The sequence below is a fragment of the Lupinus angustifolius genome, chromosome LG14, assembly GCF_001865875.1.
Source record: "Lupinus angustifolius cultivar Tanjil chromosome LG14, LupAngTanjil_v1.0, whole genome shotgun sequence".
In the NCBI taxonomy this organism is placed as follows: domain Eukaryota; kingdom Viridiplantae; phylum Streptophyta; class Magnoliopsida; order Fabales; family Fabaceae; genus Lupinus; species Lupinus angustifolius.
This window is the reverse complement of record NC_032022.1, coordinates 5717012-5734254: the sequence shown is the minus strand read 5'-3', so window position 1 is coordinate 5734254 and position 17243 is coordinate 5717012. Positions and strand designations below refer to the sequence as shown.

The following is a 17243-nucleotide window of genomic DNA, read 5'->3' as shown; positions in this document are numbered from 1 at the left end:
GTCCGCATGGAATCCCATGTTCCTCACAGGTGCACTGAGTTAGTGTGACACAGTGTACCGTAGCTGGGACACTTTTCTTGGTCTGATTGGCTGGGTCTGTGGTCAACGTGAAGGAATGGAAAGTAAGCAGATCTGACTGCTGTGATTCAATGTCTACGCATGTGCATGGGAATGGCATGAACCTGCCTGCACTGGATCGCTCTGAAAGTAAAATGTAGTCTTTTCTCTCTCTTAGTGTATGTGACTTTCTTGGCAGAGCTTTTTAGTGTTTCCAGTGTCCAACTTTTTGTTTAACCTAAGCTCTATTTATAGTGAAAATTTAACCACCAAATCCCTAAAATTAAGTTAATTAATATCTCAACTTTGTTAACCAAATTTCTTGATTTTAGGAGACTAACTAGCACCGATTTGACCACCTATTAATTGTTAGTTTTTTTGAATCCAAATAGGAGTTAATGGGAATATGTCAAGCATCTTTATCTAATTATTTTTATAAATTCGAAATATAATTATAAAAAAACCATAAAATAGTTTTAATTATTTTCATTGATTTATTTATTATTATTTTTTGAATTTTCAGTTAACCTAATCATTTAGATTTAGGAACTTGATTTTGTTTTGTTATATTTTCAAAAATAATTATAAAAGATTCATAAAAATAGTTTAATTATTTATATTCATCAAATATTAAAATTTTGGAAAATGTCAAAATAAATATAATGAATTTAATTTATTCTTTTTATTTACAAAGTTTTTTGGACCTTTTTCTGTGCCAGACAAAATTGGGTGTTCACAGACACATGTGGTCATTTAAAAATAATATTTCCATAAAACCAGGGTATCTCTTTCTTCCCTATACTCTATTTTACAGCTACTCATTTAGATTTTTGTAACTTACATTATCTGTTGCAACATTATCTAATCATTTTAGAAGTTGCAATAATATGATATTGTGCATAAAACTAATTCACATTTGCCCCTCTTAGTTTACAATCTTTTACTTACATAGGCGGGTTCTCATTAAGCTTCACATGCTCTAAGTCATCATGTTCTTCAAAAATTAGAACTTCATTTTGTGAAGTACTTGATAACTTCATATCATAATCTTCACAATCTTCCATTTTTTGGTGATGACAAACCAAATCCTTCACATTGGCTTCTTGATTGATTTAACATGGGTTTTCTCTTCCTATATAGTATACTCCTCCTTTCTTTAAAACTCCATTGCCCTAAAATGTAAATCAAGCAAGACCAAGATTTTTTATAAAAATTTTACAAAGTTTTAAACCGATGAAAATGAGTTACAAAATTCTAAAAACGGGCTTTTAGGAAACCAAGTAACATGTTATGAAACAATGTAGTAGATTACTTGAAACTTAGTATAGATTATATGTTACTAACCAATTACCACAACACAATAACTGACTATTATGTGTCGTTACTGCAATTTTTAATTTGAAACTCAATCAACATCTTCCCAAACGAACTAGTTTCTTCCCAAATATTATTTACCTCTTGGAATTCACTTGGAACCTTATAAACTCTAAAAATATCATCTTAATCCTCTGAACTGAAACATACTTGAAGCACAACTAAGCTTCATTTTCAATTACACTTTTGTGCATTCAATTTTTACAAAGTTTTACGGAAAACTATTATAAAGTCTACAAAGTTAAGAGCTAATGCTTTATTAAGTTTAATTTTTCTTTTAAATGATTCATACATCATCCTAATTTGGTTTAGCAATTCTTAGCCAACTTAACTTTTCTTCTTTATCACAAAATAAAGACAATATAGGGTTTGGTGAGTGTCTTTGTAAAGCAAGAAAGTGATGTACTTTCTTATGGGATTTGAGTGATCAAAAGAGAGAATCTCTGCTTGAGATTTGTATTTGATATTTAGATTACATAGTGGAAATCACTTAAATCAAGTAAAGGGGACTTGACATAGCCTTCGGTTGGTGAATGTGAACCAAGATATGTCTTAGTGTGATTCTCGCTGTCTCTGACTCCACATTTTATAACTTTTGTTCTTTATTAGTTTGCTTCTATTACAATTCTAGTTTTACTTGTTTAAAAATGGAAAATAGTTTGCAAACTTAATTCACCCCCTCTTAGGTTGTCATCTTGTACTTATAAAAAGAAGTTTTTAGAAAGCCAAGTAATAGGTTACTTGAAACAGAGTAACAAGTTACAATAAATAGAGTAACATGTTACTTGAAATAGAGTAACATGTTACTTGAAATAGAGTAACAAGTTACTTGAAGCGGGGTAACATGTTACTTGAAGCTGTGCAACATGTTACTTGACTGAGAAAAAGGGCCAGTAATCGATTACTATATAGAGTAAGTGATTAACCTGTTGGATAGTAAAGTCGAGTAATTGATTACCACGACACAATAATCAATTATTGTATGCTAGAAGTGTTATTTCAAATTTGAAACTCAACCAGCACATACTAAAACTAACCAGTACATTCCTAAACCTTTTGTACCTCTTATAATGGAACTTGGAACCTTATAGACTCTATAAATATCATCCAAACATCTGAAATGAAATACATTAACACAATAAATGTACACACTTTTAAAATCTATCTTTCTAAGTTTTTCAAGAAAAGCTTTGAGAATTTTCTATATTTTTAAAGTTTATGAAAAACCAAGAGGAAAGTGTGATCTTGAGTCAGAGTGTTCTTATAAAGGATTCATACATTGATAATATTGGGTGTAGTAATCCTTAGTCATCTAAAAAGTTTTCTTCTACTTTTTAAAACTAAGATCACCATATGTTTGGTGATTGTTTATGTAAACAAGAAATTGATGTGCTTTCTTGAAGGGATTTGAATGTTCAGAGAGGAGAGTCCAAGTGTAAGACTTGTAATAGAAACTCAAATTGATATAGTGGAAATCCCTTAAATCAAGTAAAGGGGACTAGGTGTAACCTTCAATTGAAGAAGGTGAACAAATATACATTATTGTGTAATTCTATCTAACCTTCACTCTTTAAATTTCGGTAACTTTATCTTCTCCATAATTTGTTTCTGTTGAAATTATAATCTAAAGTTTTTAAAAAGAACAATTTTGTTGCAAGTCTAATTCACCCATCTTCATAGGTTGTTTTATTGTGTTTACAATATTAATGCTTAACCGCTTCTCAACTCTGAGTCGGTAGGAAAGTCTCTACACGAGGTGTACCCCTTAAACTATTGAAAATAATATATTAAAAACACTAACATGTAATATTTAATAATTAATTTTAATGATTTCTTTCTTACTAATTATATTTTCAATGTAATTAAATATTCTTGGTTTTATTTATTAATTATTATAAAATGTCATTTATTTATTTTTAAAACTAATTTTGTTTAATTACTATTATAAATTAATTTTTAAATATTATTATATAATTTCTCTAACAATTTAATTTATTTATTATTAAAATAAAATATTTATTAATTATTATTATATAGGAAATTTAAAAAAAATGAAATTACATTATAATAAATGAAATTATAATATAATAAATGAAATTATAATATAATAAATGAAAACAATTAAGGATACATTAAAGAAATATGAAAATTAAGGATTCAAATTCAGTTACAAGGACATTAAATTAAGTAATTGATCAGGATTAATAACAAAAAAATATGCATATAACCATCAATAAATTTTAATGTCACAATATAGAAATGGTTAAAATTATTTTTTAAATAGAAAACTAGGAGAAATCTGAATTGTCATTGAGTGAGAAATTGCATGGGATGATCCTAGCGGAATAGGGATGAAGAGAGAAAGATAATAAAGATCTAAATCCGATTTGACAATAAGTGGTTGCCTATTTTGTTTTTGTTTTTCTCTGACATGGCTTTTTTTGGATATATAATTGTAAAATATTGTAATTTCCTAAAATTTTGTCATTAAATGATTTTAAAGCTAATGAAATAAGAAAATAAATTGTTGGTAATTAAAAGCAAGTACTGAAACATCTAAAGAGTTAAATTTCATGTGTTTATTGTTGCAAATAAAAATATTTTATCAATATTATACAAGAAAAAGAAATGTATGTATTAACAATGTAAAGATTTTATATAGTGTCATTATATCATTCATATTTAATCATCATTGATTCTTTGAAAAAAATAATCTAAATGAATTATAAATTATATATTAATTTTATATAAATTTTTAAACTAACAATGCCAAGACATTGCACTCATATTAGAAAGCTATTTATAATACTTATAACACTTCTAAGTATGTGACTTTATAAAGTCATAAAAGTTACCAATTTTCTTTAAAAAAAATTCAGTTACCACTTTTTTTTGTGAAAAAAATAGATAAGACAAAATTTAGTGTTTATATATTTATATTTAAATAAGCTTTTATCTTAGGGTACACGAAGAAGCAACCGTTTTTGTTTTCCTTTCTTCCCTTTATAAAAACAACCTCTTGTATACGTTTTTATTGACATAATTTTCTAGTGATTCCTTATGGATATTGAACTCAAAAGTCACTCTAGTAATCGAAAATATGATGAGGAAGAAGCTCTAAAATGGGCAGCACTTGAAAGGCTTTCAACATATGAAAGAGCACGTAAAGGTTTTCTACATGGAATTGCTGGAGATTTGAAAGAAATTGATATTAAAAAGCTTGGGTTTCAAGAAAAGAAAGAGCTTCTTGAAAGTGTGGTTAAGCATATAGATCAAAATGAATCATACCTAAAAAGGCTTAAGAGAAGAATTGATAGGTAAGTTCCTTATCCAGCTTTTTTTGGTTTATTATATCTCAGTTATAAAAAACAATAGGAAAGTCGCACTAGATTCTCAAAGTCGATGGTTCAATTCCTATAAGCGACACTTGTTTGAAGGGTAGTCACGAATCTCAAAAGAGATGAGTTCATTATCCAAAAAATAAGAAATATTTTTGGTAGTACAAAAAACACTACAAAAAATGGAAACATATATTAAAACAGTTGATACAACCATGTTGCAAGTACACAAAAATTTTAAAATGATTTTTACAAGTACAACCATGTTATAGTTCATTACATACCCAAGTGGGTGATTACAATAAAAGTGATTTTTTTCTTTTATCACACTGTTTTTGTTCAAAGCTTCTCGTTTACTCTTGCATTACGAAAAAACTGTAGTTAAAGAATCGTCATCTTTATTCTCCCACTACAAAATATAGCATTCTGGATCTACTTTCTAAAAATACAATACATACGTCAATGGGTGATTGTTTAATTTAATATTTTTATAATCGTTTTAATTTTGAGAGTCTGAAACTCTCAATTATAATTTTTTTAAATAATATAATTATTGATAAAGAACACTATGGTGTAAGAGATATGGTGCTTTTTAAGTATTATGCATAGGATTTTAGTAAATCTAGCTTGATTTCATGATTGAATTTAGTTATGAATTTGTAAATTAATCTAATATTAATCTTGTACTGAATTGATTTTCCAATTTTAATATGACCATTTATATTGAAAATAATAGATGAAACTTTTGCCTCTTATTCTATCATATATGCTTATTTTTTTTATATATTTTATTATTTTCAATAAATATTTTATTTTGAAAATTTATAAGACCAATATAAGAATAAGATCATTCGTTTGAGAGACAGGTCAGAATGATACTTTTCCAGTTTTCCTCATAAAAAATAAAGCAGCTCCTAAATATTTTGTCAAGATCTGCCATTAATTTTCAGCATGACTTTTTTTGTTATAAATCAGAGTGCATATAATGAGTATACGGACATTAGCTCAATCTCATAAAAATAGTAAATTTTTGAAATGTTAATGCATTTTCATCCGTTATTATCTAATTGCACATTAGAATTTTAATCACGCAAACTCTTTTTTGCAATTTTTTACTTTCTTTGGAATAGAGGAAGTAACAAAAATGATTTACATTTACACTAATCTAATAAAAAGCTTATCAAGCATACTATTTTGTGAAGTTTGTTTTAGAAAGTAATATATCTAATAAATAGAAAATATTTTATTTTAGAAAAACTCTATAAAAATATCCTAAACTTTTTCTTCTTAATTATCCCTTCAATTTAAATATCTATGTAATTGATCCTTACATAATGATACTTTTTTATCAATAGCAATAAAAAATTCTAAGTTAGTGCATTTTTTAATCTCTTAGATTATTAATATTTTATTTTTGTATATATAACAATACTACTGCATTAATCACTTTTAACTTTAAATTTTCTTTATTCTCTTCCTCTCATTCAATTTTATATTTTGATAGTTATTTCCTCCGAATATCAATGTTGGTTAACCTACATTGTTTCATTGCTACTGTAGTACTGTTGTGGATCTTAACAATATATTTATAGGAGATTAATTTTACCAATTGGTAAAGTTTAAGGAATAATTAAGAAGAAAATAGGACGACTACTTATAAATGACAAAGTTTATAGAGATTTTATGTATTTTTCCTTTTATTTTTAGGAAGGAGATTCACTTACTATAAGAGTAAGTTTAAAAAAAATATTGAGTAATTGAATTCATCCCTTATCTACATTACCGCAACATCAAATTTCCTTATATTTTACACAAAAGTTTGATTAAATTTATTTTTTGAAAATTTCAGGGTATCTCTAAATTTACCAACAATCGAAGTTCGATTTGAGAATCTAAAAATTGATACAGAAGCCTACGTGGGCAAGAGAGCTTTACCCTCTATCCTGAACGTTATTCTTAATGTGGCCGAGGTATAAGCCTAAACTAGAGGATTTAATTATATTGACATAATGTATCATCTCATGGTTAACGATTTGTCTTTTTTGTCACAGACTCTGGGAAATTATCTTCATATTTTCCCAAATAAAAAGCAGAAGTTCTCAATACTTAGTGATGTCAGTGGAATTATAAAACCTGGCAGGTAAATTAAAAATATTAGGAAATATCATTTCCCATGGTATTTTTATTTCTTTTTAATGGAAAGTGAGTTTGTATATATTTTTGCTAATAATATGAAAATTCAAACAATATTAAGGACTTAAAAATCAAGTTCCAATAGTATAAGCAAACTACAAGCTTCTGAGCTAGTGATAATGATGTCAATAAGAGTGAACATATCAAATGAAGAAGCTCCCCTTTTAGCTAGGAAACTAGCACATAAATTTATCTCCCTTAACGTGTGGGTCAAGTAACCTCTCAGTCTAGATTTAGAAGATCTTGGATGGAAAGAACAATAAATGGGTATTGATGATGAGTAAGCATGACGTCCTCGGTCAAAGTAATCGCGTCAAGTTAATCACTATAACACTAAATGTTTTTAAGACACAATAGAGTTGTGGTCCTTCGAGAGTCATTTATAACCATTATTAGCAGTATAGATTCCTTTTAGATTCTCCTTCCATTTGATTTGATCAGGATCTCTAGGGTGCAACTGAAAATGGTGATCACAATTTTTTCAACAAGGTCAAGAGGGATAATTGCCATTATTCTATTGATGTGTCATGTGTGATCTTAATAGACATCCTTGATTCCAAGATCAATATCCTATATGTCCACATAACCCACCAAAGAACAAAGAGATCTCACTTACGGCCAAGAGCAGTACTAGGAGGATAGGTTTTTAGTTGAGCTTATAGGTGAAGAGTACGGATGACAATGAGTTTGGATGAGTCCGGATAGTATATTATCCAGACTCACCTCGTTCTACCATTTTGGGACCCAAACTTACTATAAATATCCACTGGGTCAGTTACCCGTTGGTCTTTGGATACCCAAACATTCAGAAAATATTTTAAAATTTTCAAACAACTCGTACATTGCGCACGTGCTTCCTATAATCATATGTGTTATTTTAGAAAATAATTACAAAACATAAATAAAATACAAGTACACAACTTTAAGTTTTCAATTAAATATAAATCTTTTACTAGGAAATATAATTTAAAATAAAACAATAAAATATAATGTTTGAGATATCTCCATCAACTAACATTATATTATGATGTAAAATATGTTTAATTAGGTTAATGTTTATATATATATATATATATATATTTATTTAGGAATTGTGGATCCAGGTAACAGGATCCCACGAGCATATTATAGGTAGGTACCCAGCCTTATTGAGAGTCTTATATGCATTTTTTTCAAGAATAAAGTTGCAATCCTCTCTGTACACTCTCCCTTAATACATTGGAAGTTATTCATGAACTTAATGGATGTAATACTTGTAAATTTGGCTTCCTTAGTATTTGAGAGCCCTCTTGAAGTTAAACTGAGATATGCAAGGATCGTTCTTCGAGATTTGAATCTAAAGTCATCTCCTCGAATGAATCTCTTCTGTAATTGTAAGAGATAGTTTCTCCTTACATAAGACTAATAAATAAGGAGATAAGGGATCCCTTGTCACATGTCTTTGGGGTGGTTGAAATTTGACAACCTGATATTGTTCTAGAGGATGGGTAATGAAGATGTGGAGAAACAATACATAATGAATTTAATAGTTATTGTTTGGGTACCAAAGTCTAATAGGCAAGATTTGAGGAATCCCTTACCCATATGGTAGATGATTTCCCGAAGGATAATATCATTGCCAGAAATACCTCTACCTAAAAGAAAATTGCTTTGAAGAAGACAAATGAGCTTCTTTAATAGAGGTCAAAGTCTATTCACAAACACTTTTCTAATAAACATATAGGTCATATTGTACATACTAATTGGCTAGAATTTCTTAAAAGTATTGGAGTTGTTAACCTTGGAGATGAGACAAACCAAAGTGTCACTCACCTAAAGTTGGAATCGTCTCATATCCCATAATGGTGTGAGTTTTAATCACACTACTTATATAAGCACATCATTAGCATGAAATATATTATTACTTCCGTAAGATCTAGTATAATTGTTGCCTTGGCCCTAATAAAATCCCCAAATTTAACTCACTTAAACTTTACCTAAACAGTAAAGGATATTTTTAATAGTACCAAAAAACTTTAGGATAGTTTCAATTTATTTTAGAGATATTTTCAACTTATAAGTTATTTCCTTGTTTCTTATTCTCTCAAAACTTGCTTACTTACACCTTTCTATATACTTCAAAAGTTTAATATCATTTTTTGTAAAAAAAAAAAACAGAATGACTTTGCTTTTAGGACCACCAGGATCCGGTAAAAGCACTTTATTAAGAGCTTTGTCAGGAAGGATTGACTCAAAACTTAAGGTACATATATTCTAAATTTCAACATGGTCTTGAATAGTTATTTAGCCTTTTTTATTTAAATTACATTTGCATTCTGAATTTTGATATTGGATAATGTGTAAATAGGTTTCAGGTAAAGTTACATACAATGGTCATGAGCTGCATGAGTTTGAGTCATCAAGGACCTCTGCTTATATCAGCCAGAATGATGTGCACCTTCCTTTATTAACAGTTAGAGAAACTTTGGCTTTCTCTGCAAGATGTCAAGGTGTTGGCACGGGTTATGGTAAGTATTCAAGAGTCAACTTAGTTGATTTAACTTATGAAACACATATATTTTATACTAGTATTTGATATGTCGATAGATATATTCTTGAAAATGCAGGATATGATAAGTTTGGGATATGCATATAAAATATGCACATAAAATCTATAAAATACAATAAACATATAATTATTGTTATTGTTATGAATTTCCAAATAAAAAAGATATTGCTTAGACATTACTAAGTACAAAATGAAATTCAAATTATCATAAGGAAATAAGGAATCATTCTTTAGTGGGGATAAATAGGAACAATGTTAATCTTGTTTAATCAATGATCAACAGTATGTATATTCATTTCTTGTTCATTCTCTATGCAATACACATGTTTTGTTTCTACAAGTTCACTTGCTAGATTGAATATTATGTTTATCTATTGTACTTAATTGATTGTATTATGTTTTTTCTGTCTAAAAATATTATTGCATGGTAGTTTGAGTGTCTATGATGTATCGAGAAAACATTTCAATAGCATCCGGAAAATATCAAACTTATAAATTATTTAATTTTCAAAAAATTTATTTCAATACGCTATAGGTACATAGTGATGAAGTATCAGTATCTGATACGTATTGGATATGGATACGTAAAACTTATTGAAGTATGGGTGCTTCATAAGATAGAACCATACAACATCGAGTATTCAGGTTAAAACCACTAGAAGTGTACTCTCTCTCCCATTCCCTTGAAAGAAAAAATAAAATGTTGTCTGCCTATAAAAAAGTTCAAAGTTTGACTGCATTTGTAAATAGCAATGCTAGCAACACTCTCTTAGACAAACTCTTTTATAATTGTGGTTCCACATGAACTTCATCCATGTATTAAAAACAGTGTGTTGCTAACATTTCTGTAAATTTAAACAGTAGTTATTGAAATTTTGACCATTTTCTATCTACATTTTAAAGATATGCTAGTGGAGCTCCTCAGCAGGGAGAAGCAGTTAAACATTACTCCAGATCCATATTTAGATGCTTTAATGAAGGTATTTTAATAATATGTTATAAGCTCTCTCAGTTTAAATCAGGGTTTGTAAACATTGCCTAATTAATTTCAGAACATTAAATACCTCTTGAATCTTGATGTAGGCATCAATGGTAAGTGGAAAGAAGGAGGACATTGTTACAGCTTACATTCTAAAGGTAACAAAATAAAGGTTATTATGTATGTACTTTAGACTTTAATATAAGATTATATGATGAGTCACTTTTCTTTAATGCTGCGTGCATTTTTTTCTTTTGGCCTCATTTTAGAATTGGAAGTTTGAGCTGATATCATTGTTAACATTATATGATGAGTTACTTTCTTTAATACTACTTGCATTTTTTTTCTTATGGCCTCAGATTTTAGAATTGGAAGTTTGTGCTGATACCATTGTAGGCGACGAAATGAGAAGGGGTGTATCAGGAGGACAAAAGAAGCGGGTGACAACAGGTAAATTTTCCAACCTCTAGTCTTTCCGGATTTCTATAACTCAAAATTTAAAAAAAACTAAATCTTTATCCTAATTGGTTTGAATAGGTGAGATGCTAGTTGGTCCTGTGAATGTACTCTTCATGGACAGCATATCTACCGGCCTCGATAGTTCGACCACATTCCAGATAGTTAATTGCATCAGACAATCCATCCACATTTTGGGCAAGTCTGCTCTCATTTCTCTTCTCCAGCCTCCACCAGAAACATTTGATCTCTTTGATGATGTTATTCTTCTCTCCGAGGGACAAATTGTGTACCAGGGCCCCCGCGAACATATTCTCGAGTTTTTTGAATTCATGGGTTTCAAATGTCCTGAGAGAAAAGCTGTCGCTGACTACCTACAGGAAGTAAGTGAAAAATGAAAGTCAAATACTCTGCCATGCCATTCCAAAAAAACATTTTGTCATTTGCAATTGTTATGATGAATTTAAATGTTATACATATAATGCGACTGTGGGAATATAGGCACACATAGATGTAGGACATTGTTTTGTTCCTCCATATGTGCTGCAATACTATTATTTTTCATAATGTGTTCCAAATTCCGATCATAGCAAAATTGCTTTAGAAAGCTTTCTGCAGGCTTCTAATGCTTTCCTACACCAAAGTTTGTTTATGCTAATTCATTCCCAATTCTACAGTTTGTTTAATTTTTCCTTTTTTCCCTATAACAATTTACCAGGTCACTTCGAAAAAAGATCAAGGACAGTATTGGTTTAACAAAGAAAAACCGTATCGTCACATTTCAGTCGATGAGTTTGCGAAGACCTTCATGTCATTTCATGTTGGTAGTGCCATCCAAAGAGAGCTAGCCACCCCATTTGATAGGTCCAAAAGCCACCCTGCAGCTTTAACGAAATCCAAATATGGAACTAACAAGAAAGAGTTGTTGATGGCTTGTTTGGAAAGAGAATTTATTCTGACGAAAAGGATGGCTTTTGTGCACATCTTCAGGATCATTCAAGTAAGTGTTATAGAAAATTAAATCTTAAAGACAATGCATTTCATTTGTAACAATTCCCGATATTTGATTTCAGATGCAAATCAGTGCACTATGTCTAGCTGCAATATTTTCAAATGTAAGGAAAGACCATAACACAGTAGAAGATGGAGCAAATTATTTGAGTGCAATCTTTTTTGTTGTCAACACCATTACATTCGCTGGGTTCTTTGAAGTTCCAATAATGGTTGATAAGCTTCCTGTGTTTTATAAGCAAAGAGACCAACAATTCTACCCTTCTTGGGCATTCTCTTTGCCAGCTTCAGTCCTTGGAATCCCAAAATCGATAGTCGAAATTTTCTTTTGGGTTGCCATAACTTACTATACACTAGGGTTTGATCCTAGTCCTACAAGGCCAGTATCCAATGTTTATTTCTCATAGTCTTCATACTCTCTTGGTTTATATGTTAACATATTTTTCGATATTTGTTCAGGATGCTGAGGCATTTCTTCCTTCTCTTGTTAAATTCACTCATGGCATGCTCACTTTTTACATGCATAGCAGCAACTATGAGGGATCATATAGTTGCAAATACAGCAGGAAGTGTTATTTTGTTGTGGATATTAATCTTAGGAGGATTCATTCTATCACGAGGTAGAAATCATGCTGCCGTGTTTATATTTCTGATATTACATTACATGTTATTCAAATATGTTTCACATGATTTGTTCAACATTCTTTCATAACAATACACTAATGTCTCCTTCAGAAAACATGCCCAAATGGATAATTTGGGGATACTGGACATCGCCTCTAATGTACATACAAACTGGACTATCTACAAATGAGTTTCTGGGCAATACTTGGAACCGGGTAATTATTTGGTTGAGAGCGAGAGAAATGTTTTAAATGCAAATTACTTCCCGAGTTTTAAATTTTAGGAAGAGAATGTTTAAAGATTTGGATTGTTGGAAACTAATGACAGGTTGTTAATGGATCAACTGAAACTCTGGGGGTAGCAGTTCTGAAACTGCGTGGATTACAAACTCAATCATACTGGTACTGGATTGCTGTAGTAGTATTGGTTGCAGTCTTCTTCTTATTCAATGTGATTTCGGCTCTGGCACTTACCTATCTTAATGGTGAGCATTCTGTCTTAAATGCCAATGTTTCTCAATCTAAAATTCTTCGATATTTCAACTAAAACATTTTTATTGATGTGACCACATTTACGCAGAATATGGAAAATCTCAATCGGTCTTTATTCCACAAGAAACCTCCGATGACGAAGAGACTAAGCACAGAAGGAATCAGGATAACAGATTACTACAAAGTGAAGCAAGCACAAGCAGGACAGTTGATTCCATGGCCCATGAAAGTAAGCTCAATGAGAAGTAACATCAAGAGTTAGAATTTCTTAACCATCCATTATCGCTAATCACCAATTTCTTGTATGAAATGACAGATCCAGTTCAAACTGTAAAAAGTGGTACAAAAAGAACTATTCTGCCATTTACACCTCTTTGCCTAACCTTTGAGAATATCACATATTCAGTTGATATGCCAAAGGTATACTTCTAATATACTTATTCATGCTGCATGCCCTGAAGATGCTGATAAAGCCATATAGGTTGAGCTAACATATTTATGATTTATAGGGAATGAAATCTCAAGGCATGTTAGAAGAACGGTTGGAACTACTTAAAGGATTGAGTGGAGCATTCAGACCAGGTGTCCTTACAGCACTCATGGGTGTTAGTGGGGCTGGAAAGACAACTCTTTTAGATGTATTAGCTGGAAGAAAAAATACTGGATACATAGAAGGAAATATTATGGTTTCCGGCTACCCAAAGAACCAGAGTACTTTTGCTCGAGTTAGCGGATACTGTGAGCAGAATGACATTCACTCACCCCTGGTTACTGTGCATGAGTCCCTTTTATTCTCAGCGTGGCTCCGGTTACCTGCTGATATTGAACGAAAGACTAGAGAGGTCAGTAGCGAATTAAAATCTATAGCTACATATTATACAACCCTTGCTATGCGGTGTTCCGTTTTTTCTCTTTTTCCAATTGACTTACTAGACATAAAAATGCAGCTTTTTGTTGAGGAAGTGATGGAACTAGTTGAGCTTACACCATTAAGAGATGCATTGGTTGGATTCCCAAATTTGAATGGTCTTGCTATTGAACAGCGAAAGAGGTTGACCATTGCAGTTGAGCTTGTAGCAAATCCTTCAATAATATTTATGGATGAGCCAACATCCGGTCTAGATGCCAGAGCAGCCGCCATTGTGATGAGGACAGTGAGAAATACTGTGGACACAGGAAGGACGGTTGTATGTACCATTCACCAGCCAAGTATTGACATATTTGAATCATTTGATGAGGTACAAGATAGTGTTGATATCCACCACATAGTTTCCTACTTTATAAATTATCGTTACCAAGATGGTGCTGATTTTCCTACTTATTCTTTCAACTGCAGCTTTTTTTACTAACAAGAGGAGGTGAAGAAATATACAGCGGTCCGATAGGGCCACAGTCACGCCATTTGATTGAGTATTTTCAGGTAAGCCTATTTTGAACTAAAATACTTTCAGTTTTCACTCATTAGATAAGTAAGTTCTACTAGTCCTTGACCTTTCAAATGTTTGGGGTTTTCAGAGAATTTCGCAAGTGGGTAGAATCAGGGATGGTTATAATCCTGCAACCTGGGCATTGGAAGTGACAACAAGGGCACAAGAAGACCTTTTTGGTGTTAAGTTTTCTGATATATACAAGAATTCAGATCTTTACAGGTTAGAATAATGTAAAAATCTCAATTTTTGCTATGATAAAAAACTTCATGATTGGTTATTGAATATTGTTTATGGGTAACAATGCAGGACAAATATAGCTTTGGTAAGGGAGTTGAGTAATCCTCCGCCTGATTCGCAGGATCTTCATTTTCCGTCTAAGTATTCACAGACATACCTTAACCAATTGAAGGCCTGTGTGTGGAAAATCAACAAGTCCTACTGGAGAAACACGTCATACAATGCAGTCCGACTTTTACTTTCTGTTGCAATGTCCATCATGTTTGGTGTACTATTCTTGCGTCTAGGAAGCCTCAGGTAAAAGTTTCAAACAGAATATAAATAAGAATGTTAAATTTTACATTTTACAGATAAGTTGGTTGTTGCGAAAGTGGAGAGTAGGTTCTCATTGGTCAGTTTGATGTTATAGGAGTACAAAAGAGGAGATTATGAATGGAGTAGGCTCCATGTATATGGCCATTTTATTCATGGGACGGAATAATGCTGGTACTGTGCGGCCAGTCCTACTCGCTGAACGAACAGTTTTTTATCGAGAAAGGGCTGCTGGAATGTACTCTGCTTTGCCATATGCTATTGCACAGGTTTGAACACTTTCATGACATATCTTATAAGTCATAAATGATCTTTTGTTCCTTTTATCTTTTAAACTTTCCTCTTCTGATTTTGATTTTCTAAAGCAAATAATGGCACATGGAGTGCTTACTAACTCAGACAAATCTGGTGCTCTCTAATTATTCCTTATAAAGGTCCTTAACCGATGACTTTCTTTACTTTGATCAGGTTGTAATTGAGCTCCCTTATACGGTAGTTCAGGTAACTATATACGCAATCATAGTGTATGCAATGATGGGATTTCAGTGGACAGCAGCCAAGTTCTTTTTGAACTTGTTTTTCATTTTCATCACCATCCTCTACTTCACTTACAATGGCATGGCGTTATCCGCAATAAGTCCCAATCAACCATTTGCTTCGATATTAAGCAGTCTCATGTCCACAGTATGGACTCTCTTCGCCGGCTTTTTGATTCCAACACAGGTAACTTGAATAATTTACAAAGCGTAACAATATTTTATGGTGCATTTCAAATGAGATAAGTAAATTGACTTTGAAATGATATATTATCGGGTGCAGAAAATAGCGATATGGTTGCGATGGTTAGCTTGGCTTTGCCCGACTTTATGGAGTATGTATGGACTGGTTGCCTCACAGTATGCAGACTTGCAGAGTAAGTTATATTCTGGGGAGACAGTGTCAGAGTTTATGAAGGACCACTATGGGTTCAGCTATGATTTCTTGTGGGTGGTTTCTCTGGTGCTAATTGGGTTTAGTTTTGTGTTTGCGTTCGCGTATATATACGGAACTGCAGCTCTGAATTTTCAGAAAAGATGATAAGCTTGTTCTTCTTGCTTGTGTATTTTCTATTGATAAGGAAGTCAAGCTCTTAGAGACACAGTACATTGTAAGAGTGACTTATCTATTTTCAAATAAATGTGTGTAATTGATACAAATGTAGTACCCTTATGATAAACACTAGTATCAAAGAAAGATAGAAAGAATAGGAAAATTGAATGGAAAAACCCCTAAACCATAATCATTTTGATTCTGTTAGGGATTTTGTTAAAGCGAAAGACCCATGGATAAAATATAATAGAGAAAATGACACCGAAAATTTAATGTGGTTTGGCAATTTGCCTATGTCCACAACTGAAGAGCAACAAGGATTATTCCACTATGATAAAAGAGAACTACAAGTGTTTCACTCACTTCCCAAAACACAAGTACACCAAATTTCACTCACACTCAAGTATTTCTCATATAATTATAACAAGAGAGAATATGCACTAAGCTAAGTATTGTTGTGTCTTACAATGACATGAATCACTCTTATTTATAGCCAAAGCTCTTGAAGATTATGTGGCCAAAGAGAAAGAGCAATAATGTTGGTTTCACCATAGCCACTTCTTTTTACTTGGCTAGAAATTCTCCATTTCTTCAAAATCATCTTTAGCCACTTTTTTTTTTGCTTGGCTCAAGAAAGTTTTTTATTATCTTTTTTTTAGCTAATGTTCAATAAATCTTCACCTTGGCTAAAAGACTACCATAATTATTCTCCTGCTACTCTTCTTCATGCTCACTAGAGATTCTGAACATTAATCAAGTTCAGACAATGTCTGAATTTGGTAGTTGTAACTGGCTTTGTTATCATGTCCACCAGATTATTTGCAGTGGGTATTTTCTCCACTCTAACAATTCCTATCTCCACTATGTCTGTGATAAAGTGCATCAGAACATCAACATGTTTAGTTCTTTCATGATACATTGGATTTTTTATCAGATGTATAACACTTTGACTATCACAATAGATTGTTGTTTCTTCGAGTTGTATACCCAAACTCTTCAATTAGACATTTCTCTCAAATGACTTCCTTTACATCTTATGTTATTGCGATGTACTCTGCCTCAGTTGTAGACAAAGCAACAATTGGTTGTAGTGTTGTTTTCCAA

The 17243-nt window shown here is 31.5% G+C and overlaps 1 protein-coding gene across 1 annotated transcript; it reads left to right on the top strand.

Moving 5' to 3' along the window:
* On the top strand, positions 4492-16242 carry LOC109326330 (ABC transporter G family member 38). Its single transcript, XM_019559022.1, has 24 exons — positions 4492-4748; positions 6619-6739; positions 6821-6909; positions 9120-9204; positions 9310-9469; positions 10414-10490; positions 10594-10647; positions 10849-10939; positions 11027-11328; positions 11664-11945; positions 12019-12335; positions 12416-12576; positions 12692-12795; positions 12908-13064; positions 13160-13300; positions 13388-13491; positions 13581-13913; positions 14019-14309; positions 14408-14491; positions 14587-14720; positions 14808-15035; positions 15148-15319; positions 15519-15773; positions 15870-16242. The coding sequence occupies exons 1-24, from the start codon at positions 4492-4494 to the stop codon at positions 16125-16127; spliced, it is 4257 nt and encodes a 1418-aa protein (XP_019414567.1). The 3' UTR covers positions 16128-16242.